The 24,264-nt window shown below is 37.8% G+C and overlaps 1 protein-coding gene across 1 annotated transcript in view; it reads left to right on the forward strand.

The window, feature by feature from the left end:
• Nucleotides 1-24,264, forward strand: part of MYOM1 (myomesin 1) — a 65,243-nt gene that overhangs the window by 11,673 nt on the left and 29,306 nt on the right. Inside the window, exons 3-16 of the mRNA XM_053966239.1 lie at nucleotides 840-1,047; nucleotides 2,739-2,896; nucleotides 6,564-6,656; nucleotides 7,556-7,644; nucleotides 7,774-7,833; nucleotides 9,223-9,387; nucleotides 9,983-10,144; nucleotides 13,276-13,417; nucleotides 15,514-15,713; nucleotides 17,323-17,379; nucleotides 17,753-17,877; nucleotides 19,529-19,712; nucleotides 20,479-20,653; nucleotides 22,902-23,023. Of these exons, the coding sequence (XP_053822214.1) occupies nucleotides 840-1,047; nucleotides 2,739-2,896; nucleotides 6,564-6,656; nucleotides 7,556-7,644; nucleotides 7,774-7,833; nucleotides 9,223-9,387; nucleotides 9,983-10,144; nucleotides 13,276-13,417; nucleotides 15,514-15,713; nucleotides 17,323-17,379; nucleotides 17,753-17,877; nucleotides 19,529-19,712; nucleotides 20,479-20,653; nucleotides 22,902-23,023 (1,940 nt within the window). The remainder of the gene's footprint in view (nucleotides 1-839; nucleotides 1,048-2,738; nucleotides 2,897-6,563; nucleotides 6,657-7,555; nucleotides 7,645-7,773; nucleotides 7,834-9,222; nucleotides 9,388-9,982; nucleotides 10,145-13,275; nucleotides 13,418-15,513; nucleotides 15,714-17,322; nucleotides 17,380-17,752; nucleotides 17,878-19,528; nucleotides 19,713-20,478; nucleotides 20,654-22,901; nucleotides 23,024-24,264) is intronic.

Genomic DNA, 24,264 nt, shown 5'->3' on the forward strand with positions numbered 1-24,264 from the left:
TGCAAGATGGCACTTAATGAGAACTTAAACCTAATTTGTTTTCAGTGTGCTATCTAATGTTCCCTTACAGTAACTAAATTCAGCAGGAGGATATTGATGCTTCTTCTTAAGTCAAGGAACTCTCATTGTGTATGCACCACTACAGCAGCTGTAATGTCCTGGCAGTGCCAAAACAGTGTGGTTTCAAAGGTACCTCCAGATGTGAGAGTGGAAACAGGATTGCACCCACTGAGAGCTCTCTGTATCTCACCTCTGTACAAAACCTGAAAAGGAGGCTTCAAGAAAATCCATAGTTATCTTCCTGAAAGATAATATAGGATGGAATTTATATAACATATATAAATTATATGGCATATAGAGCAATATAGGATGGAATTTTCTATGAGCGAAGAGAACTTTTTGTTGTCTGCAGTTATATAGGGTGGGATGGGGGGCGTTTAATAAACCATTAATGAGGACATTGATTGTTATACAGCTACAATTATCTCTTGCCCCTTTGGCAGTGCTGTTCAAACACTGCAGCTCTAAGTTAATACCTTGAAGATCTGTGGTTATGCCTTACACTCATGTTTATAGTGATGGAGATAAAAAGCCAAAGCAGGGTAATGTTTAAACTGAAAATGTATATGGCATATTTAGAGGGAGAGGCCCTGAAAATGGCCATGACTTTGGACAGTGAAATACTCAGTCTTTCTCCAGAATCCCTTCCATGTTTCTGCTTTGAATACATATAAGAGTGTTGTAGCAGAAAGGTGTTGGCCACTGTAGTGGCTGATTTGGTAGCAACTTGAAATGGAACATGTTTCCAATGGGATTGTGCTTTTTAAAAATTCTTTCAGAGAAGTGAATATCAGTGGTATCACAGACACTGAAGAAGAGAGAATTAAAGAAAGTGCTGCATATGTTGCCAAGAGGAACCTTTTTGCCACAGGGGAAGGAGTTAGTGTCAGCAAGGTGGCCAAGACTTCTGAAGAGGAACATCATGAAAAAAAATCAAGGAAAGTGGCGATCCGCGAGTCTGCTGAACGGGTAGCCATGAAGAAAACGGTAAAATATTAGAAATTAAAACTTAAGCTGGAAAAGAAAATCAGTCTTTTTTTGTCTGATGTTTGTAAAGTGCCTAGCATACCAGTGCCCTGATTTAATCCATGGGCAATCACAATAATGGTAGTAATAAACCTAAGCATTTTCAATGGAAGTCTCTTGAATTACTTAAAAGTCTTCTTATCTAAGTATCAAATGGAAAAGGAGAGAGGCACTGTGCCCCAGGCAGGATGAGACAGCTGCTGGGTAGAGAATAAAAGTGGCTATATATATATATATTTTACTCATAAGTAGGTGAATGGGTAATTTCTGGACTTTTATGGCTTGTGAAAAGTGTTCACCCCAGAGTTTTAAACGCTGCGTATAAATTAGGACAGAATTAGGGTAAATTAGGTGTAAATTAGGGAAGAAACCTGGAACTGAATCTCTAATTGTATGCATTATTGCCCAACTTCTTAAAAAATAATTCTCAGAGCATAGTTATAAATATGTTGCGATCAGACAGGACATGTAAGTGCAAATATGTTTCATTTAGCAAATATATTACTTTATTTCTATTACTATACTATACTACACTACACTATTACTATATTTTATTATTTATTGTTTTGAGCAGAAGAATTGGCAAGTTGCTTATAAGATATCCTTATCACATAAGGCTGGAAAGGGTGTAAACACTTTCAAAGACACGGTAAAAAAGTCAAAATCATCTCAAAAATTGAGAAACAGTGAGGGTGAATTTGAATAACAACCAATGGAAATTACTACACACAGAAGGAAAAGATAAAGTAAATGAGGAATGCCTGGCTAAGTAGAAGTACCTCAGGATCTGAGAGTTATAAAAGGTCAGTCAATTTAATGGCAGTTGTATGAAAACAAATACCAATCTAGAGTATTATCAGTAACACCTAAGGAGCAGTTATTTAATTGTGTTGGAATCTTTTGGGTCTATGATAATGAGCAGTCTCTGCTTGATGCATATTGAGGACAAATAGAACCTGACCAGGACTGAGAAACCATTATAAGGAAAACTGATATTGCCCTGGTTATAAAAGTCCTCTTTTAATAATCTGAGTACAGGGACCTTTAATTCTCCATATATTTGAAAGTTAGAGCAGAAAATAAATCATTTTGTTTGCAGAAAGCAAGATTTATACCATATTAGGAGTTTTTTCCAGCTCTGTGGCTAGTCAAGCAGTTGAACCAGTTACCTTGGGAGGATGAAAGATCCTGTCAGGAGGAAAGGTTTGAAAGTAGTTCTGCCAGACATGACCTAGGCATAGAGAGCCTTGCATTACAGCACAGGTATAGAAGACATCTGAGTTTCAGGCCTATTTCACCTTCCACTCTGTATTTAAAATAATAAATAAGTAATTAAATGGGGAATATTATTTTAGTTAGAATAGTTTTGAGGGGAAAAGCTCTGTAAAATCAAATCTAGTTATTATGAAAGGAGAAATTTTTGAAAATGAAAACTTTATTTTATGTGTCCAGGTGAGATAAATACATTAAGTGTGTCTGGATGTTTAAATAAAAATTGTAGGGGCTTTTCCTTTTTTTTTTTTTTTTTTTTTTTTTTTTTTTTTTTTTTTTTTTTTTGGGGGGTGGGTTTTGTTTTGTTTGGTTTTGTATTAATAATTTGCACTTCTAACTGCTGCTGTAATCAAGTGTATAATAAAATGCTTCTTTTCCAGCTAGAAGAGACTCAGGCATTCCATAGAAAGTTGAATCAAGATAAACTCTTACATGCTCCTGAGTTTATCATTGAGCCTCGTTCCCACACTATCTGGGAAAAGGAAAATGTTAGATTTAATTGTTCTGTGGCTGGCTGGCCAGAACCCCGTGTTACATGGTAAGTTTCTATCCCTGGCACTGAAAGTCACCACTTAACCAGAATCTGAAGTCATCTCAGTAAATGTAGTCATTTTTTCTGGAAAGATAGAAGTTAAATTTAAAAAAAAATCAGGTACTGATGGCAGGCCTGTCAAACACCTTTCAAGTCGCATTGTACAGAAAAAGAGCAAAATGTTAAAATGAAGCAATAATAATAACAACACAAATAATTATATAATTATTATAGTAAATTAATTAATATAATAATATGTAAAATATGTGTGTAACAGCATTAGGAATACATAGACTTTTTTTATTTGATAGAGACATCAAATATATTCCTTCTGTCGATGATTGAGGAAAAATAGCAGTTTAATTTATCATACTATCTTTGTTAATGTTTCCCAAATACTTGGGTATAGTTCTACAAATGACACTAACATCCCTGAAGCATTAAAGCAGGCTTTGGTCAAGAGCAAACATTTTGGCAGCTGAGCAGTTAGAGTGCTGAATCTCCATGAAGTAGAAATCCCTTGATGATGCTGTGAAATCTCAGTAATGATGATGTGTTCATAGCAGACACATTGTCAGTGTTTGGAGTCAGTGACTTCAGGTAGATCTGGAACTATCCAAGTAAGATGAAAACTTTGGAAGTATTGGAAAATTTTACAGAATCACAGGATATGCTGAGTTGGAAGGGAAACATCTACTATATTATAATGTTATGTAATAATAATATATTGCAATTTGCTAATTGAATTGCTTAAGGGACTCTACATTTATTTAGGTCTTAAAAACCTTTATCTCAGGGCTTGTCAAAAATTGCTATTAAGAGGTATATTAATAGGCCAGAGCTGAGTCCACAAAGTCACTGATCTCTCTCCTGGGACTCTGACAGCCAGGCTCTGCATGGACACAGTTTTCCCGTCCTGTAAGGGTTGCAAGTGCCCTGTGTTCACATTCCACCTGGAGAGGATTCCAGACAAACCCTTCAGATCTGGTCTCAGCTGGATATAAGCAATGGTCAGCTACGCTCATGGCTGTGATACAGCTCTGTAACCTGAATCCTACCCAAGAATTCAAGAGCTGGGTCATTTTCACTGTGGTTGAGATTCACCTTATCCCCAAAACCTGACATGGTTAAACTGAGCCTTCAGCTATCTGTCTTTGCTCTCACTGTGAACAGCCTTTCATCTAAGTGCTAAATGTGGATGGTGGAAATTAATACATCATTTCACTGTACATCTGAATTCCAAAGGGATTTCAGTTTGCCACAGGCTACTAATGGAAAAAAAAAATAAAAGAGATCACATCCTTTTCAGCAGGTGTCTTTGCTCTAAGATATAGAACAGGGCTGACCTGGATCTGTCAGCTTTCATTCAGCCTTTCTAACAAAATGTCAGCAGAGTATTCCAAACAGTCATTCTTTGTATAAGCAGTGAAGACCTTTTCATGCTATGCCTGAAAAACTATAAAGCTTTATGGACTTTCTCTAAAGAAAACCTGCCTGATGCAGCTGTTCTGACTCCCCTGGAAAAAAAAAGCATATGGAAAACCCAGGACATTTGAAACCAGTAGCAGAAAGCATAAATTATCAGTAGCTAATGACAGTGGGAGGTTGCAGTCCCACATTAGCTAATGACTTGGCTGCTCTGGAATTTGCATTTCCAGAAATAACAAGGGGTCCTTCTAACACGAGTCCTAGTCTTTCTATAGATGAATATAAATAAACAAAAATTGAATCAATTACTTTTTACTAACCTGATAATGAAGACAAAAGAAGTGAAAGTCTTCTTGCTGCTGGCATGACCCAGTAAAAGCTTGTTTCTGCAAAGCACCCCATGCTACCAAACAACTTTGCTGCCATAGGATCCAAGAATTGCCCAGCCCTTTGGAGAAAATTTAAAGGTACTGTGGAGTTAAGTCCTGTTTACACCATTTCATATACCCTGGAAAATATTAAGAACTGATGGCATTATTCTATTTTCTAAAATATTTTTAGAAATTCCACACTAGAAGTAATATAGAAATTACACACTAGAAATTACACACAAATTAGAAATTACATACTAGAAGTAATGTAAAAATGCCCTAATGTTCCCAGGCAGTTCAGTCTGGGGGGCACCAGCTCACAGATGAGATGAAGAGTCATGGTGAATGTATTGCTCCTGCTGGATTCATGTATTATTCTTTGCCTAAGCCAGGATAATAGAGTAATGAGGTCAAGCATCTCTGCAAATGATTGATGTGCAGAATAGAGAGTTCTGCCCTGCATTGAGTCCCTTTTCATAGATATTTTTGCTGAGAGGAAGATGAGGACAAAAAGCATTAGGGTTTATGGTCCTTACTCACTTAAGCACTTGGAAAACTCTCAGTGTATTACTATGCCCAAATATTTGTTGTCAGGGAACTATTCTTTATTGTACAACGCTGATGGTGCTGAAAGACAGTTTTCAGATTTATTGTGGATATAGCTTCATCTTGAAATATATTCAACTGATAATATTCTTAGTGAAAATAAAATCGTTAATTACCAATTTGTTTGGTGAAGTGAGACAAGCCACTGACACCAGACCACTTCCCTATCCTGACTGAAAATCATGAAAGGTTTAAAATATAAAATCTGAAATGAAGAAGCAAACTTCTTTGTCTGGTTATCTGTTGTGAGAAGAAAGATTTATTTAAGCTACATCAGAGTAAAAGATGAAGGTACTTTTATTATCTATCATCCTTCATAATTTCACTTAATATATATACATCTTATGAAGAACAGGGAAGAAGCTATGTAAAATAAGACACTCTCTTAGGAAACATTTTTCCTTTATGGACCTCAAATCAATGCCAATTGTACTGTATACAATTCAGAGTGCAATTTATTTATTTATTAGACTTCTATTGCCAGTTTTTTTCCATATTTCCAGTGCCTGCTTAAGACAGGATTCAGACAAACATTTACTTGGTTACACCATGAGTGACTTTTTATGCAACAATTGAAGAGGAAGAATTTATCATGCACCACTGTTCTTCCACTATGAGAGTCTCAAGGTGTTTGTATAAATTCTGAAATTAGGAGCACCAGCTCACCAATGATCACCACTGGTTCATTCATTCCTTCAAACCGGAACAACTGGGAATTTTGAAGAGTGAACCTTTCCTACCTGAAGATACACCTGTGCTAGAAAACACTCATAGTGTATTCCAGTCTAACCCTGCTAAGTTGCAAGTAAACAAAAAAGTTAACTTTCTACCTGACATTTTTGTGCATATAAAGGTTTTAAAAGTAGGTCAAATATGCAAACCAAACAAAAGGTTTATGATAGCTAGTAAGTAAGGAGGCTACAAAATTTTTGTTTGCCATTTACAAAACTCTGAGATGTTGCTCATGTGACTCCTCCTTTCTTTTACAAGTAGCAACATGAAGTTTGTGGTAATATGAACTGATTTTCATCCCACTCAAGACTATTTTCTTCTTTTAATTTGAGAATAAAATCTACCTGGGACAGGTCAAAGAGAAAGAGAGAAAGGTTACACTTCCAAAGATATGTAATGTCTTCCCAGGGAGTTAAACTACAGTTTATCAAGGAGAAGCATGCAGAAGCTGATTTACTTCAAATATCAAGCAGCTGACCTTTTAAAGTATAGAATGACTTCTCTTTGTGACCTACTGCTTCTTTACTTTTCCATAGGTACAAGAATAATGTGCCCATTGATGTACAGGCTCACCCTGGCAAGTATATCATTCAAAGTCGATATGGGCTGCACTCCCTCGAGATTACTGAGTAAGGAAATATTAAATAATTTAGCAAACAGCTTTAGCTGAAATGCTGCTATAGAATGCAACCAGCAAAATGTGAACATATCTCTTGGGGATGTAAGAGATATCAAGTTGGTCAGGAAATATAAGAGATATTAACTGTGGTGAATGTGGTCTTCTAAATGTTGAAGCAGTTCTGGTTTACCTCAGTAGAGGACATACAATTTACCTGAGTTATTTATCTGGATTATTTATCTGGATCTTCTATTTATGGCAGAGTCAGAAAAGTGGGACATCTATGATTACTTTTTCCATCTGTCTGCTTGATGAGTACAATTAAGCATGTAAAAATATGCGAGTTAACTGTTTTTCAAATATAGCAAAGTTCACAATTCTTACTGAAATGAGGAACAGACCTGAGATGTCCTCCTTATATACAAGAAAGATCTTTAAGAGTACTCATCTTCCAAGTGGGAAATTTTTGTACTCCTTTTGCATTAAAAATATTGAAAACATAAGTCCTAATCAACAACAATCTGGATTTGACAATTTTTTTTACTGGCAGATGCCCTTTGAAAATATTTTATGAAACCTACCATTCTACAAGTTTCATGTTAGGCATCTCTTCATAGAAGACAGTAAATTAGCAATTAATATTATCAGATAATTTTTCCTACTTATGCTGTATTCCCAATTTCAAATCTGTAAGTGATATTTGAAAAGAGACATTTATTTCAAACACTGGAGTTTAACATTGAGAGAAACCTAATGGCTACAATCAGTCCAGTGTCCAGTGTGTCTGTCTCCCAAGCTTTTACTTTATAGATTTTACCCAGATTTCTGAGGGTTTTCTTAACTAAAACACTAGAGAGGCTACGCCAAGGAGCGATTGGTTGCTCTGCCTAATAATTTTTATCATTTCAGGTGTGAATTTGATGACACTGCCCAGTATCATGCCTCTGCTATGAATGTTAAAGGAGAAGTTTCGGTTTATGCTTCCCTCGTGGTAAAGAGTAGGTTGCAAAACATTTCCTTCAAGGTTTTTTTTTCTTATTAAGATGCACATTACCAGTTTTGGTTTTGTGGCTCACAGAGCCTTTGCCTCTTGGTGGTAGTGACCAGTTTTGTCTTTTTCTGTGTAGGGTACAAAGGAGAAATTGATGCAAGTCTTTTGCATGCTAGAAATCTTTCCCTGTCTCCATGTAAGTTACAATATGTTTCTTTGCACTTGCATTTATAGTTGTGGCATCATGACACATGACTCAGCAGAATATTTAGTAACATTATTTTAAAAAGAAGCAGGTCTGATCTACAAGGGTGTGGAGCTTTACAATTTGGGATGGTGTTAGCCTCATTAGCAGGGGGAAATGGCATTGCCTTCTAGGTCTGTTGGATTATACTAGAAATATCCTGTTAATATTGCACTTCACTATGAAATAGAATCTGTCAAAGAGAGAACCAATTCCTCTTTTGCAATATGTAAAACATGGCACGAGGAAGCATGTGCCTACACAGAGTAGGTGACTTAATTGTTATCTGCTGCTTATGTGGCTTCATAAGCTGTGAAAATGCACAGAAAATTCATAGAAAGGATTAAGTATCCAGAACCCAATTAGACTATTTTGGGATATCTCAAGGTAAAAACTGTAGTTTATTTTACCTGAGAACCTCACATTTTAGCAATATGTTATCCATGCTTCCATGATGATAAGACAATCCACCCACATATGTCATGTGGGTGAAGGTGCCCTAGGAACCCCATGAAATGTTTGACAGATGAGACTTCCATGTATTTCCAATAAAATTTGGGATCTATCACTTCTTTATGGGAAAGAAATATCACAATTTGCATATATTCATTGATCACAGGAAGAGGGAAAGTTATCAGTGTAGGCTAGTTGAGTAAAGTGTGACCTTAGTTTTTATCAGCTCAGCTGTTTTCAAAACAAACATGGAAGCCCCTCTGCCATGTATGTACAGTACAAGTGAAAGGCACTTAGGATGTTCTGTCTGGAAAACTGCACCACTTGGGACACATAGCATCCGAAAAGATAAATTCAGGAACAAGAATAGAAACAGGCTACCCTATTATATTAATAGTAGCTGCCACAAAGGCTTATTAGCTTAAAAAAACAAAGGCTAAATGGACACATGACTGCTCTGAGATAGAGCAAGGAGTTAAAATGGGGAAAGAAAATAACTATGTAAACTAAAGATCCACTTGACCTGAACAAATAATTGATCACAAATAGAAGTATTTTTAAATTATAAAACAAACCTTATGATAAAACACTGGATTAGAAATTTTGAAAATTTTGAAATTAAATTCTGCAGAAGCCTCTCCCTGCTAAAATGAAGTAGCTGTGAGAACTGGAGTTGTACGAATGAAGAAATAGTCAGTTCTCTGCAATAGAAAGGACTTGGCTTATCCAGTGCTGCAATTGCCTCTGAAGATGATGACTTAATATACATACTGTTCCTATTTATACCTTGAACTTTACCTGGGATTGTATTCATAATCACGGAGTACTTTTTCTTCCTACTCTTGTCACAGAAGGAAAGAAAACCAGATATTTTTTTCTCTTATACAGTTGCCGTTACCCCTCATGGCTATGCTTCCAGGTTTGAAATCAGCTTTGTCGACAAGTTTGATGTAGCCTTTGGGAGAGAAGGTGAAACAATGAGTCTGGGCTGCACAGTTGTCATCAATCCTGATATCAAACGCTTCAAACCAGACATTGAGTGGTACAGAAATGGTGAGAATGTTTGACAAGAAGAAATATAAACTTCTTTCATGTAAATCTTTATTTATTTCAGCTTATGTCAATGTTATGATTTGGTCATCACTTTCTCAGGTTTTCCAATGGTAATATTTTCTCTTTTTCAACTAGAATAGTTCCATAATTTAGCATTTTGATGTGAAACCACAGAAAACTGACGAAGCATTGTGAAAATGGTTTCTAGGGATTTTTTATTTCTTAAAAAAAAATCTGAATTAGAAGCGTTTTTATCAGAGCCAACATCTATGTGGCCCATTTATAGAGCTCATATAGCTTTTACTATTTATTTATTTATATGCCAAGATGGTTTTTAAGTATTTGCATGGTGTTCTGCAACAGCTGATAAAATATAACAAACTATTGTTTTCTGAAGTAATGCTTTGAAATCAAGGACAAAGTTGTCATAAGAGCAGAATTAGATGTTATTTATGACTGTTTTCAAAGACAGAATGTTGTCTAATAAGAGTGGTCTCTTTTGTATTTCCAATCTATCCCAGTGTATCCTCCATATTCAGAATTTATTCCTCAGTAGATCCTGCTGGTGCTCATCATGAAATTCTCTAATTCCTAGGTGTTCTTATTACACCATCCAAATGGGTCCAGATGCAGTGGAGCGGGGAGCGAGCTTCTTTGACACTCACTCATGCAAACAAGGAAGATGAAGGTCTTTACACACTCCGAGTGGCGATGGGAGAATACTATGAAGAGTACAGTGGTTATGTCTTTGTTCGAGGTAGGGCACTGTCTTGTGCACAAAACTCACTACAGAGCTGAGGAAAACATCTTGGCAAAATCAGATATTTGAGGTGCTTCCCCTCCCTCCCCTTCTCACCCCCCATCACAATAGAATCATTGTTTTCTATTGATAGATTCTAGTAATTTACATTCCAGCTGTTATCTCTGGGAAAAATCCATTCATGTGTCAGGCTTTGGTGTCATGTGCCTGAAGACTTCTAAACTCCATTGACATTCTGAGAAGGAAATTTAGGGTTCAGAGTGCTGGACATCAGCCATTAGGATGAAAAATGCACATAATAAGTTACAAATGCTTTTTTGTAACCATCCCACTGCAAGCTAAACTGCACTATTTTTATCAAGATTTTCTGCTCAGTTTGAGGGGTTCTCTCTAATGCACACTGCAGGAAAAAATACAGTGAAATGGAAATTCCACTGGAATTTCCTGGAGAAGCATAATCTCATGCAGCAGAATAAGCTGATGTGTGTCTGGAGAGGTGCTTTTCAGGAGGGATCCTGGTGAACCAAGGTGAACATGTGCCCTTGTCACAAAGACACTGGCATCCTGGGCTGCATTAGGAAAAGAATTGCCAGCAGGCTGACGAGGTGGTCCTTGCCATCTACTCAGCACTAGTGGGGCTCATCTAGAATGCTAGATCCAATTCTGGGATCCCCCATACAAAAGAGACATGGGGTCACTGAAGTGAGGCCACTGAAGGGATGTGAAGGTGATTTACAGCTTGGAACATCTTTCATATGAGGAAAAGCTGAGAAAGCTGTGACTGCTCAGCCTGGAAAAGAGAGATCATGAGGGGGGTTTATCCATGTGTACCTGATGGAAGGGAGTAAAGAAGACACTGGAACAGGTTGCCCAGACAGGCTGTGCAGTCTCAATCCCTGAAGACACCCAAAATCTGATTTCACATGGCCCTGGGCAATCAGCTCTGGCTGACTCTGCTTTGAGCCAGGGGCTAAACTAGACAATACCTGGACCTGTCTGCCAATCTCAACCACTGTGTGACTCTGAAGTAATGCAGTGAAGATAGAATTAAAATGTAATTTTTGTGAATGTTGTTTTCTTGTACCATCAAAAACTTCATTGAATATCCATTGAGAATTATTTCTTTAAGAGGAGCCATGGCTATCAGGTAGTGTCCTGATTCTATATCTGTCCCAGCTGCTAAAAGCAGCTGAAGTGTGTAATGCTAGTTCAAAAGGCTCTGGAAATTCTTGGCTCTGAGACCATGCCCAGAATGGCTCCTTGTTGCCAAGTCCAGCAGAACTGTGTGAGACAACAACCTGCCCAGAAAATACAACTGAAGCAGATGGTTCCATCACCTGAAGAAAGAGCCTATTGAAATGAGCTTCTGTGACAAGAACTAGGACTTGTCTTTCTTTATTTGTTTTACATTGTGCTGCTATATAAATAAATGATCACCCTCAATCCTATTACATCTTCTGGCAACACAGGTGTGACCTGACTGAACCCACCACCCCTTTCAGTAGAGTATCTTCCTAGCCAATGGGTGTGTTTACCAAATTCTATCTACATTAATTATATTCTACATTCCTATTTAAATGGTCCCCACAATCTTGGTTGGCTACTGTATTCTTCATTGCTCCTCCTAAACTTTTATTTAAATGGCAGCTCTGGTATTTAAGCCGGGGCAGTTGTCTTTTTGTGTCACACACAGAAATCAGTGTATCAATGGAAGGGAGGCTCATAATGTTACACATTCAGATGGGCTTCCAGAGCATGTGTGACTCCTCTACCATGGCTACAGGTCATCATTTGTCAGCAAGCCATCAGGGATGAAATCCTAGCCTCCTAGAGGCTGACCAGCAGTGCTGGTTCTCCCAGCTGTTTCTCAGTCTGTCTTGGAAAGAAACTGTTGTCTCACGTTCTGTCAAGTGGTAAATATGGGCAATTAAAACCTGTTATAAAGAGGTCACTGAAGACATTTTGTTATTATATTAATGTTCTTAGTATTCTGTGATGTTAACTAGATGGTTTACTCTGTATGTTACCATTTTAAAAAATGCATCAAGTTATCTGTAATTAGAACCTGGACTCGGCAACTTTGGCACAGCTTCAAAAGCTCCATGTGATGCTACTCTGCCTATAAGAGAAGACTCTGCAAAGTGTTGCTGGGATTTTCTTTTTTTTTAGGAAGACTACTGTTTTACTTAATGAAGCATATTAAATTCTCTAATAAGGCATTTTTTCATGAGAGTCAAAATCATGAAAAATCTGGATTACTGTATACTGTAAACCAAAAACCTGTAATGCCTTGAAACATTAAACCTTTTTGAGAACTCAGGTTTGTATGGAATGTATGAATAGTATTTATTAGAATTTTTTTTTTTATTCAGGTGTATAACTCCTAAGTCTTCTTTTGAAGTAGCTCTCAATTGTACAAATTGATGTTATCCTTCAGAGAAACAACATCTCTTATTTGAAAGTCTTTCACAGAATCTTCTTGCAAAGGTTATTTTTCTCTATATGAAGATTGCACCATCTCACAAATCAGACTCTTTGTAAATAGTACCCAGCATTATGCTCTATTTTTCAAAGCTTTAGATAAGACATGTCCAGAAGCTGATGCAGGAGTTAAGGCCTTTTGACACCAGCAGTCCCAGATTTGTGGTAAACACTTGAAAGGAATAATATGCTTATCCTTATGACATTTCTATTCCACAGTGATAATGTATGTGTAATATAATTAAATTTCAAAATGTTTTGGTACCTTTGCAGTTCACAGCCAACCAAAATCAAACAATGATTTTATTAAGTGGGGATAAGCCATTTAACTCAGTATTGTTATATCCAGTGGGTGAATACTTTTAATTCAACTATTGCCTCACTCCCAAGTTTTTAGTTCAACAATGTCTCGCACAGCTCTCTAACCAGAATGCATGATACTAATTCTATTTAAAATGTCTAGGTGAATTACATTTGCAGTAACATTTGTAAATGTTGCAAAGGAAAGCCAAGACTGAGAAAAACACTAGCAATATAAAAGCAAATACATTTTTGAAGTCACTAGGAACACAATTTGATCCTTAACGATTAATAATTGTGAAAGAACTGTGGTTCACATTTGCAAACATATTTCTCCAACCTCATAGATGCTGATGCTGAAATCCCTGGAGCCCCTGGTGCACCACTAGATGTGCAGTGCTTAGATGCCAACAAAGATTATGTCATTGTCTCCTGGAAGCAACCTGCTGTCGATGGAGGAAACCCCATCCTTGGATATTTCATTGACAGGTCAGTGAGTGTGCTGGACTGGAGAATTCATATTGCTGCTCATTCCAACTCAAAAAACTAAAGACACATTGAAAAACATGAGATAAAACAAGTAGTTTATTATTTTCATTCTTGTTGCTGGCCAGAAGAAAATTGATTTTGTTTAGTTTTGTTTTATTTTGGATTGGCTGGCCCTGATCTAACTTTCATGGAAATAGTCACATCTTGCTTCATTTAGTTGCATAGAAAGGATTCTGCCAGATCTGCACAGTTCAACCCTCTCTGCTTCCTCTGGGGCTTGAGAGGCCTCAGGATTTTGTAGTGTTGGGTAGCTCTTCTGCATCAGGCAGCTGTGGCTCCTTCAGTACCAGGGCTTTCTTGCCTCTCTCCTATGCACCAGAAAGCAAAGAAAGTTACTATGCACCAGAAAGCAAAGTACTACCTCAAAGGGACTTAGATTTCTTTCCTAAATGCTGTTGTTATTCCAGCTCTTAGATTCACAAGCTTCATGGAAATGATTTTTAAAAATATGAACCCTCCATGTGTTACACACAGTGGCAGGATCTTAGAAGCCTGTGATTTAAGAAATTAAGTCAGTATTTTGAGACTTGCAGTGATTTTCAGTGCTGGTAATATTTGTTTGAATTTCAGTAATAATAATTTCATCATATGAAGTTCCTCTGGGCTTATTCAAATGCATGTAAAAAAACACTCAAACATGTATCTATATATATGCCATTAAATTATGCCTTTGAATATGCATAAAGTATATCTCTGTAAAAAGAGGGTATTGCTTTGTGAAATAAATCTAACACTCAAATACAACTTTGCTGTTTTGATAATTTTTGAGTGCCAGTCACTGTTGTAACTATGTTCTGCTAGATCTAGCTATGGCTCTTTAACATTCATTGAAAACTCCTAAACAAAAGTCAGGACTAAACTCTGAACAATATCTCATTTTAAAACTAGGCTACTGAGGGATGCTAGCACTGAAAGCAACTGCAAGAGAAATGACATTTTGCTTTTTCTGTTGTGTTCACCTTGTTTATTCTGCATTTGCTCCCAAATTCAAAGCTGTGTTACTGCTCTCCAGTGTTGGATCCCACTAAAGGTACTTAAGGACCCAAATATTCAGCCCCTAACTGCCTTGTGGAGTTGAGGGGGTGAGTTGAGCCAGCAGGACTGATCTGTGTATATGGTAAAAGCAAAGCTTGGGCATCCCTCACTCCAAGAAGACACAAGAGCCACAAAACCACCCTGAGTGGGATGGTAACAATTCTCAGGAGAGATTCTTGCATGTACCAAGAAATCTGGGTCGGAGCTGTAACCTTCTCTTTGGCAGGTATCTCACCAGATAGTCTCTTCCAAGCTGAAAGGTCACGTTTCTGTTGACCTTGTTGCTGGATACAGGGAACCCATCACCACAGGCTTCTCCTGCCTCTCTGAGTTGAAGTGGTTACTCATCATATCTTCCTTCTGCCATAATCCAACCTGTGGAAGGTTTCACAGTTGTGGTCCCAGCAGTACCACACTGGGTCCTGTCACTGTAGGAACTGCAGCCAGCACACCACAGGCTCCCTTGGCAGCCCCAGTGATCTGGTCTCTGAAGCAGGGCCTGACTGAGTGCCCCACTTTAACCCCATTCACAGCTCTCTCAGTGCTGGGCTGGTCCCAGAACTCACAGTGGGGGTTTCTGCACCCCATGAAGCCCAGCATCTTGTGGGATGTACAGCGCAGCATTGTGCAGGAACAACGAAGTAGTGTCCTTCTGGCAACTGCAAGGGATGCATATTTCCTGTCCCTTCAAGTAAGCTGAAGCTGACACTCCCTAAGCATGCTTTGGAGGGTTTAAACAGTGAAGTGAGTCTGTCCTTATCCCTTTTTCAGTTCAGGAAAGAAGGGTGCAGCTGTGAGGGATTTAGTGCATGCCCAGCTGGTACTTCAGCCTGACGCCTTGGTGCAGCTGCTTTGATGTCACCAGTATATAATTCTGCTGAGGAAACTGGTACAGACCAGCCAATGAGCATGAACAGATGGCGAGGCTGCAAAGGCGTGGGGGTGCCCTGAGTTCATGTTTTTCCCTTCCCAGCACTGCTCTTGTTGTTTGTATTTTTCAGGTGTGAGGTTGGCACCTCCCACTGGACCCAGTGCAATGAGAATCCCGTGAAGTTTGCTCGTTTTCCTGTCACTGGTCTGATTGAAGGCCGTTCCTATATTTTCCGAGTCCGAGCTGTGAACAAAGCTGGTGTCAGCCTGCCATCCCGGGTGTCAGAGCCTGTGGCTGCTCTGGATCCTGCAGACAGAGCCAGGCTTAGAAGTAAGATGTGCTTTTTACAGGGCGCACGAGAGGTTTAAGAAGTCTCAACTCATAAAAAAAAAAAAAATTAGGACTATTAACTCATAAGTCTTCAAAATCCCTGCAGAGGGAGCAATGCAAAGTCAAAATATTCTTTGGAGACAGCTTTGCCAAGAAGAAATCGTCTCGGCGCTCTTTGCACTGTGTTCTGTCTGCTGAAATGGCTTTGGCTGACTGCAGTGCTATGCTCCAAACTAGCAGGAAGGGGGGGAAAAGGCAGGCACATGAGAGTTTAATTGCCTAGAGAGATTTGCTTTTGTTCAGCCAACAAAATAGCTAAACAGATCCTGTGAATAGTCTCTCTCTGAGCCACAGACAAGGGTGGCTGATTCTGTTCTCGTGTGACAATCCAAGTCTTGCAATAACATGAGAACGACACCAGGACAGCCCAACAGATCCCAGGCTCTCTGCTTTAAGGTTAGCATTTTACAAATCAAGGATATTTCTTCTGTGGCCTCACAATGTCTCAGACATTTTGCTTCCAAAACCACCTCTCTATGCATATGGCATTATCATAGGCCTAAAATAAATTTCTACTTCTATTAAAATCTATTTCTACATGTTTCTGAAGTTTTACAATTTAAAATGGTGAAGGGATTTTGTACACAAAGCTACAGTGCTCCCATGGTCCCAGCTTGTATGAGCTACTGTGTACAGTGCTGCAGCCAGATGATCTAGGTTTCCATTCAAGATAAAACAAAAGGCCAGAGGAAGGAGATTTGGAGCTGCCAAGAAACATTGCACTCAGTCAGACATGTGAAACCCTGCCTGGGGAGGGCAGAGGGTTCTTCTTCTCAGTGGGCAGCATGGAAGCTGTCACAGGAGGTAAATCTGGGTTTGGTGGTCTATTCCTGTTATATCTCATGCTCTCACCCCTCATAATTTTTCTCTCCACCTGCTTCCTCTCTTCTTTCATCTCCAAATCAGATCAGCCAATGTAAGGTGAACAATGTGGAGGCAGAGAACAGTGTTTGCAAAAATGATCTCTGAAAGTGCACTGACCTGGTTGAAAGCTGCATAACTGCAATAGTGTGATAACATACTGGTTACTCAGAGAGACACCCAAGTTTTTCAAGTGGCCATGCTGAGTCAGTCTGAGCTGTTACTGTTTGTGACTGTGACCCACGATTTACAAGCTGGTAATATGAGAGAAAGTGGTTAAAAAGAGACAAGATGCAGCCTGCAGGAATTTGGCTGTTCCTTAAATAAGTGAATAGTTAAACCAAAGGGATAGAGGATGGATAATAAAGCTGAAACTAGTTTTCTGAAAACGATGAGCTGAGTGAACCAAATACCTCTGCTTGTCACCTAGGAGACTTCAGTGACATTTCAAGAAGGAATAGATGTTTCAGTGGATTATGTTTTCTAGCTATGTTAAATGCTGAGCTGCTCTCCATATTCAAGCTGGTAAGCCTACAACTAGCTTGGGTAACTAGCTTGCTACATGGGCAACAGCCACAGCATTAACCAAAAATGGAGCTCATGGGGATCTTGCAATTGTTAGTTTTGAACCACAAAAGAGTCAGTTTCCTTATTGTTCTCAGTGTTTTATCTCTGACATTTGTTTCAGGTCACCCTTCTGCTCCTTGGACTGGACAGATTATTGTGACTGAGGAAGAACCTGCAGGTAAACACAGCCCTTTTGCCTACAAATGTCTAATGTGAAGCTGGTTGAGTAATTAGGAAAGCTCTGAGTGAGTTCAGTGGACTTTGGCACACACCCAAAATTTGTTGTTCTGAGAGTCATTTGACCTTGAATAATTCAACAACTTGTTTTTTGAGGTGAAGTTTCATTATTCAGGGCCTAACAAAATCATGCTTAGAATTAAAAGAAGGAAATTTAAACCCAGTATTTAGAAGACTTTTAACTCTACATTTAAAAAAAAGATTAAGTGCTGAGGTATATTAATACTCCTATTTTTTAATTATGATGCTAATTCTGATACAAAAATGGAAGAATTGAATCCAAGTTCAGTTTCCTCTTCTTCCCTGTCCTTCAGAGGGTGTTGTTCCTGGTCCCCCCACAGACCTCCAAGTTATTGAGGCCACCAAGAACTATGTTGTGCTTAGCTGGAAGCCTCCTGGACAGCGGGGCCATGAGGGTATCATGTACTTTGTGGAAAAGGTAAAATTGGACAAAATCAGAATCATGCTGTGGCAATAGTTTACGTTTGTTTTGTCATCTCTTCTGGACCTCTGGTTAAGACTCATTTCTGTCTGAGACTTGCAAATTAGGGCAAGGATTAGAAGCTCATTAAGATAACTGTCAAACTGTAAATTAAGATAAACTAGGAATAAAAGAAAGATGGGAAATAGGAAAGTAGAAGAAGAATGTGTCACACCCAGTAATATTCTTCTTGAATTGTGTCATTGACCTACCTGGAGTAGAGAGAACAAAACTCCTTCTATAATGAGAAAGCACAGAGCAAAGTCAAGTGATTATGTATATATATATATATATATAAACATGTTTATATATACATGTATATTTATATATATAAACATGTTTAATTTTATCTATATGTATCTCATAAATATATATTATAGACATATATGATATTATATATATATAATTATATCTATAAAATTTATATAAATGAATCTTGTCTGGCAGGACAGATTGTTAACATTTTGGATGGATGCATTTTGCAAGAGTTTCTTGTCATCAGCAATTTCTATTCCAGCTGTCTTTTCATGTTTATCCTCTGTATTAGCTTTCCATTTGCTTCACCAACTCAACAAAGACCACAAAATTTCTGTTCTGATCTCCTTGAACAGAATCATTTTTAATTTCAGTTTTAATTTTTAATTAATTTTTCAGAATCAGTTTTAATTTCACCTGCTTTCCTGAGGTGTTTTTGCATGGCTGCCAGCCTAGAAAATTCTTCACACTGTCACCCTTTCTACTGGCACCTCTTGGCTCATAAACTTTTTTATCAATGTTTTTTCCTATCAGTCTAGAGGTGTCATCAAGGGAGACATAAATATCTTCCCATTATGTGTTTTCCATCTCTCATACAAAATCTGGTCTAAATAAACAAGTGTTGCTTAGAAACAGCTTTAGAGAGGGTGAATATATGAATTTTGAGTTTCCATAAAAGAAAGTTTTTTAATAATCGACTGCATGCTGAGTACTCAGCACTAATGTCAACTAGTCAAGTGAGAATTTGAATCCCTCAGAAACCAGAACCATTTACTTGAAATTATACTTAATGTAAATGAAAGCAAAAAATTAATCACTAGTATTAGTGGTATAAGTGATCATGGTATGTAGGATTTCTAGGCACGGAAGTAAAAACAATTCATAAATTAATTGCAAATGTTATTTTTCTTTTTCTGGGAAATGAGGGTCAAATCATTATTAATTCTGAAAGCCACCCCAAAAACACCAAGAGTGCCACAAGAGCATCTAGAAGCAAAGTGGTAATGTTAGGGTTTTGCTCTTAGAATAATGCTGAATATCTGCAAAACTCATTTTGAAAGTGGTCCAGACTAGGTGCAGTTAATAACATCACTTCCTTGCAGTGGAGAGGGTTTAACTCTGGCATATTAAAACCAGTAAACTTTTATGTATGTTTTCTGGAGTAAGTGAACATCTGGCAGATTCATAAGCTTTGAAATATGCTTGTTCCATGGAAAGCCCCAAAGAAAGGATGTGTCTCCCTATTCTCCACAGCAGACATGAATTCAGTGGTCCAGGGAGAAAGCCTTGATGTGTGAGATGCTCAACCTTCAGATACTTCTGTTCTAAACATGGTTTCTGGGTTTGACTGCAGTGTGTTGCTGGCACAGAGGACTGGCAAAGGGTGAACACTGAGATCCCTGTGAAGTCGCCTCGCTTTGCAGTTTTTGATTTGTCTGAAGGCAAATCCTACTGCTTCCGAGTTCGCTGCTGCAATTCAGCTGGAATCGGTGAACCCTCAGAAGCAACTGAAGCCACTGTAGTGGATGACAAACTTGGTAAGTGTGTGGTTGTGTGTATTAAATTACCTCCAGGGTAATTTTCCAGTTTGTGATGTAGGTGTTTTGTCTGCAGGCAGGTACTGCCCAGAAAATAATTCAAGTGTATGAAAAGCAGTCAGTGATTTATTCCCTTTAGCTAAAATAATTTTTGTTTGGGTTGCTCAGCCTTTAATGTAGTCAAATGACAGATGCAAAGCAAGGAAATTAAGCTGCAAATAACGATGCCAAGAACTGCAAAGACTGCAAATAGCAAAAGAAAATGAAAACTCAAGGAAGTACAAAAATGTTTTGTTTTACTTAGAGTCTTTATTGAAAATAAGCCCAGACATCAGCAGAGTCTAACCTTCCTTGTTTGCCAAATTAAACAAAAGCGAAGAATTTAATACTTACATGAAAGCAGAGACTATTTTCACTGGAAGAGAAGCCAAGATGTTCAGTACAGAAAGTCATCAGTAGCTACACCTACATCACCCATTTGTTTCCAAACAGCAATGCAGATTTCAATCCAATTCCCAAATGATCTCTGTTCACTTCATGTTGACTTCTCAGAGCATTTGGATGCCTATGGAATACATTTTTTAAGAAGAGTAAAACATCTGTCCTGTCCTGTCCTGATAGATTACTTAATTTAAATCAGAGCAGTTTGTTGAAGGTTAAATCTGTATTGGTCATGCTAGTCTAATCAAGAATAGAATTTCATGCTTAATTTATTTGTAAATTTTAACCGGCAGGCCACTCATTTATTTCTGCTTCTCTCCCACAGATATTCCCAAAGCTCCTGGCCGTATTATGCCAACTAGGAATACAGATACTTCAGTTGTTGTCACTTGGACAGAGCCCCCAGATGCCAAGGAGCTGGTTGGGTACTACATTGAGTCAAGTGTGGAAGGATCTGGTCGTTGGGAACCATGTAACAACAATCCAGTGAAGGGCACAAGGTAATTAATCTTAAAACATGGAAATTATGGTCACCAATGTCTGATTTACTGGATATATGTGCTTTCCAGCCATTACTAGTAGTAGAGCTACTCTCTCTGTGGTAGCCAGCAGGCTGGAATCCCTCTTGCATGTGAAGCACCTAAGAAGTTGTAAAAACATATTTCAAACAGTGAGTTTTGTCCAAAGAGAAATTATAATTAACCTTATATTAGAAACAATTAGTCAAGGGGGAAGAAATATAGACATTGCTAAGGAAGAAAAGAGAAGCAGATTACTACTTCTAGCTATTGTACAGCCTGTCAGCTTGATGAAAAGCGGGACATTGAGGAATGACTGAAGTTACAAATGTGTAAAACTAAGCTGCATAATGTTTGGAAGCAAAATGCTTTGTTTTGGAAGACTGCTCTAAACATTTCTGGACTGTGTAGCCAGACTGTCAGGAGGGCATGTGGACTATATCCCACTAAAAATATTACTTTCTGACTGCTCCTTCACTTGTAATCATCAAGAAATTAATGAACATTCTTAAATATTGGGTACAAACCTACATTTCTTACCGATATAAATTTTGGTCTCCAGTCAGAAAAAATAATCAAAATTTAAAACTTCCTGAGATAAATCAGATTTAGTTTTGTTTTAATAAGTATGCAATCTTCACAGTCTGAAAGAGTAAGTGCAGAACTTTTTCCTCAAGTGGATTGATGTCAATACAGAAGTAATCTCTGCTTGATTCTGCTAATTTGTACTTGCTATCCATGACAACAATTATTGCACTAAGTAAGACTCTGCTAAATACTCCTGGACCAGCTTTGCTGTTTAGAAGGGCATTGTAAATGCTAAGTATATCAGAAGTACCTAAAATCTCACTTGGTTGAACACAGACACAACAATTTCCTTTATGTATACTTTAGTGCCTATATATTGTATTTATATTTATATGTGCCGTTATTACATCTTTTCATATCTATTTCCATGAGTCATGTTGCAGTTATATTGAAAGTGGGTGAAGTTTCATACTCTCTGCTTGTTTTAAAATATGATATGTGACCTTTAATCATCATAGAAATGAAAATATTGTTCTGAGTTACTATATATTGTGATACAAGTGCACTGCATAGGTTTCTATCACTGCATTTTTAGTCAGTGTGATATAATATATGATGTAGTCAGGCATAGGCTGTCTGTTAACTCTTGGGTTTACTGGTTGAGTCAATCTTAAAGCATTAGCTGCAGTTCATAGTTTGACTTATGCAGTATATTTTGATCTTTTGAAATTCTGCACACATCCTGGTGAAAGCAAATGATTTGGAAAAGTCTGATGGAAAGGGTAAGGAAAATTCCACTTTGAAAATTTTGATTCAGGTTATTTTTTTCTTACACCAAAATAAAACTTTGATTTTGTTTTCCACATTGTAGTTGCTTCATATGCAATTGCATGACATCAGTATTGGTAGTGCAATTATTACTACATTATGAAGTAGAACAAAATCAAAGTAACATGGAATAAAATACACTTAAAATACCTATTGAAAAATAAATGGAGTTTAAACAAAAAAAATTAAATTTCCATACCACAATCTATTCCTAAATAAATTATTCCTGTCTTTGAAAATTTTGTGTTTTCAGGGTGGACGCCAGAGAAAATTTATGAGGGTTTTTTTAATATGGCAATTAGATTACCAAGTAAACATCTTCAAATAAAAGAATTTGTCTGACTTGGATTATTGTCATGTATTGAAGCAAGAAAGTGAAGTACAAAAATAATTTCTCTCCTGTACAATGCCCTGTAATTTTTTTGAACTCTGCAATTTTTCATTTATGATTGGAAGGGATTTATGGGAACCTGTGCTACATGTGTCTTTTACTTGTGTCATGAATATATCCCACAAGAAGCAAATACAGACCTTACTTGTGCAGATTTTCACATTTTTCTATTAGGAAGTGTGTATTTTATACACAGGCAGAAGTAAGGTAGACCCTCTGGTAACACAGAAACTTGTGTAGTCTCAAGAAGGAAAGAGTATTGAAATACTGTGTCTTAAAAGAGATGAGTTTAGACTTTCCTTTGTGAATGAGATGCCCAGATTCTGCATTCTCTGACCTTCATATAAGTGGCTGGGGTCATGGTTTGTCCTTGGTTTTTAGAAACCAGGATAAATATCATGGAAGAAATGCTTTCCTTTCCCCCTTAAAACTTTTCTTTTCTCTATAATATTTCCTAAGTGTTTCTTGACTGGTTTGTTTTAGATTCGTTTGCCATGGGCTCAGCACTGGTGAGAAGTACATTTTCAGAGTCAGAGCTGTTAATGCAGCAGGACTCAGTGAATTTTCACAGGAATCAGAGCCTATAGAGGTGAAAGCAGCCATTGGTAAGCTCTTTTCCATTGCCCCTTTCAATGGTAATTAATTAAGTAAATATGTTCTCAGTAATTATTAGTGACTAATTAATTGCTTTGATTCACAATGTTGTCCACAAATAATAATTTATCTATAGATCCTATAGTCTCACATACATAGTTTCACACTCACTGCCCTCTTGTAGACTGTTCACCTTCACCATCCAGTTTTCTTCAGGTATTTCTTTTGAACCACTGTATGAGAGCACTGCCAAGTTCACTTAATAGGTACCCTAGAAAATGGGAATGTCGTTCTGACTCTGTAATCTGGTATGTCACCTCGAATGCACACCATCCTATATACAGTCAGTTCCTAAGAAATTTGTTTCCATGACTAAACCTAATAGTGCAATTTGTTGTCTGTAAACCTTCTATAACCCTGTGTGTTCTCCCTTTTGCTGATGGATTGTTTCTGTTTGCCACTGCCTGAACTAATCCATAAAGATTAATGAGATCATTGGACTAGAATGAATTGTATGTCTGCAACACCCTCACTCTCATTTGTATTGAAGCTGCATACCTCTCAACCTTAGAGCAGAGACATGTGGCCTAGGGCAATTTTGTGAGATCATCTTCATAGGAACACAAACATGACTTGGAAGATCTAAGACTAAAATAACTGTAGCAAAGTAATACTATTAACTTTACTTTTTTTTTTTGTGTTCTGAATACTAGACATTATTAAAAATGCACTATTTGTGAGCAGGCTGAGAGGTATTCTCTGCATTTCAAATTTTCTTCAATTCAAGCTTAACATTTTGTGTGTAAACACAGTGACTTGTCGTACTTCAGCTGCATTGTTCACTGCATGCATTTCTTAACTCTGTTGCCTAAATGAAGAAAATAGAATGTGTTCTAAATCCAAATGTCTTTGCTGTTTTCTGGCAATTATAGGGGGAGGATTGCTTCATGGTGTGTGTCCTGAATTGAGTGGTAAAGCTGCTGGACTAACAGACCGCACTACCAGCTGGGAAGGCATGCATGAAGCCTCCCAGCCTATCTTTGACACAGATGCTTTGCTAAAATGCAATGCTAAATTTAATAGAGAGACACTGCCCAGTAGCCGTGGCAAACTGGGGAGTACAGGAGACAGTAACACGAGAGAAATGGTTAAGGATGCTGTCACATCTGCGCCACAAAAAGTTGCTGCTAAGCAGGCAAGTAAGTCTCGACCCGGGGATCTTTTGACAGTGGAAAAAGTTACAAAGAAGAAA

The sequence above is a fragment of the Vidua chalybeata genome, chromosome 1 (assembly GCF_026979565.1).
Source record: "Vidua chalybeata isolate OUT-0048 chromosome 1, bVidCha1 merged haplotype, whole genome shotgun sequence".
Classification (NCBI taxonomy): domain Eukaryota; kingdom Metazoa; phylum Chordata; class Aves; order Passeriformes; family Viduidae; genus Vidua; species Vidua chalybeata.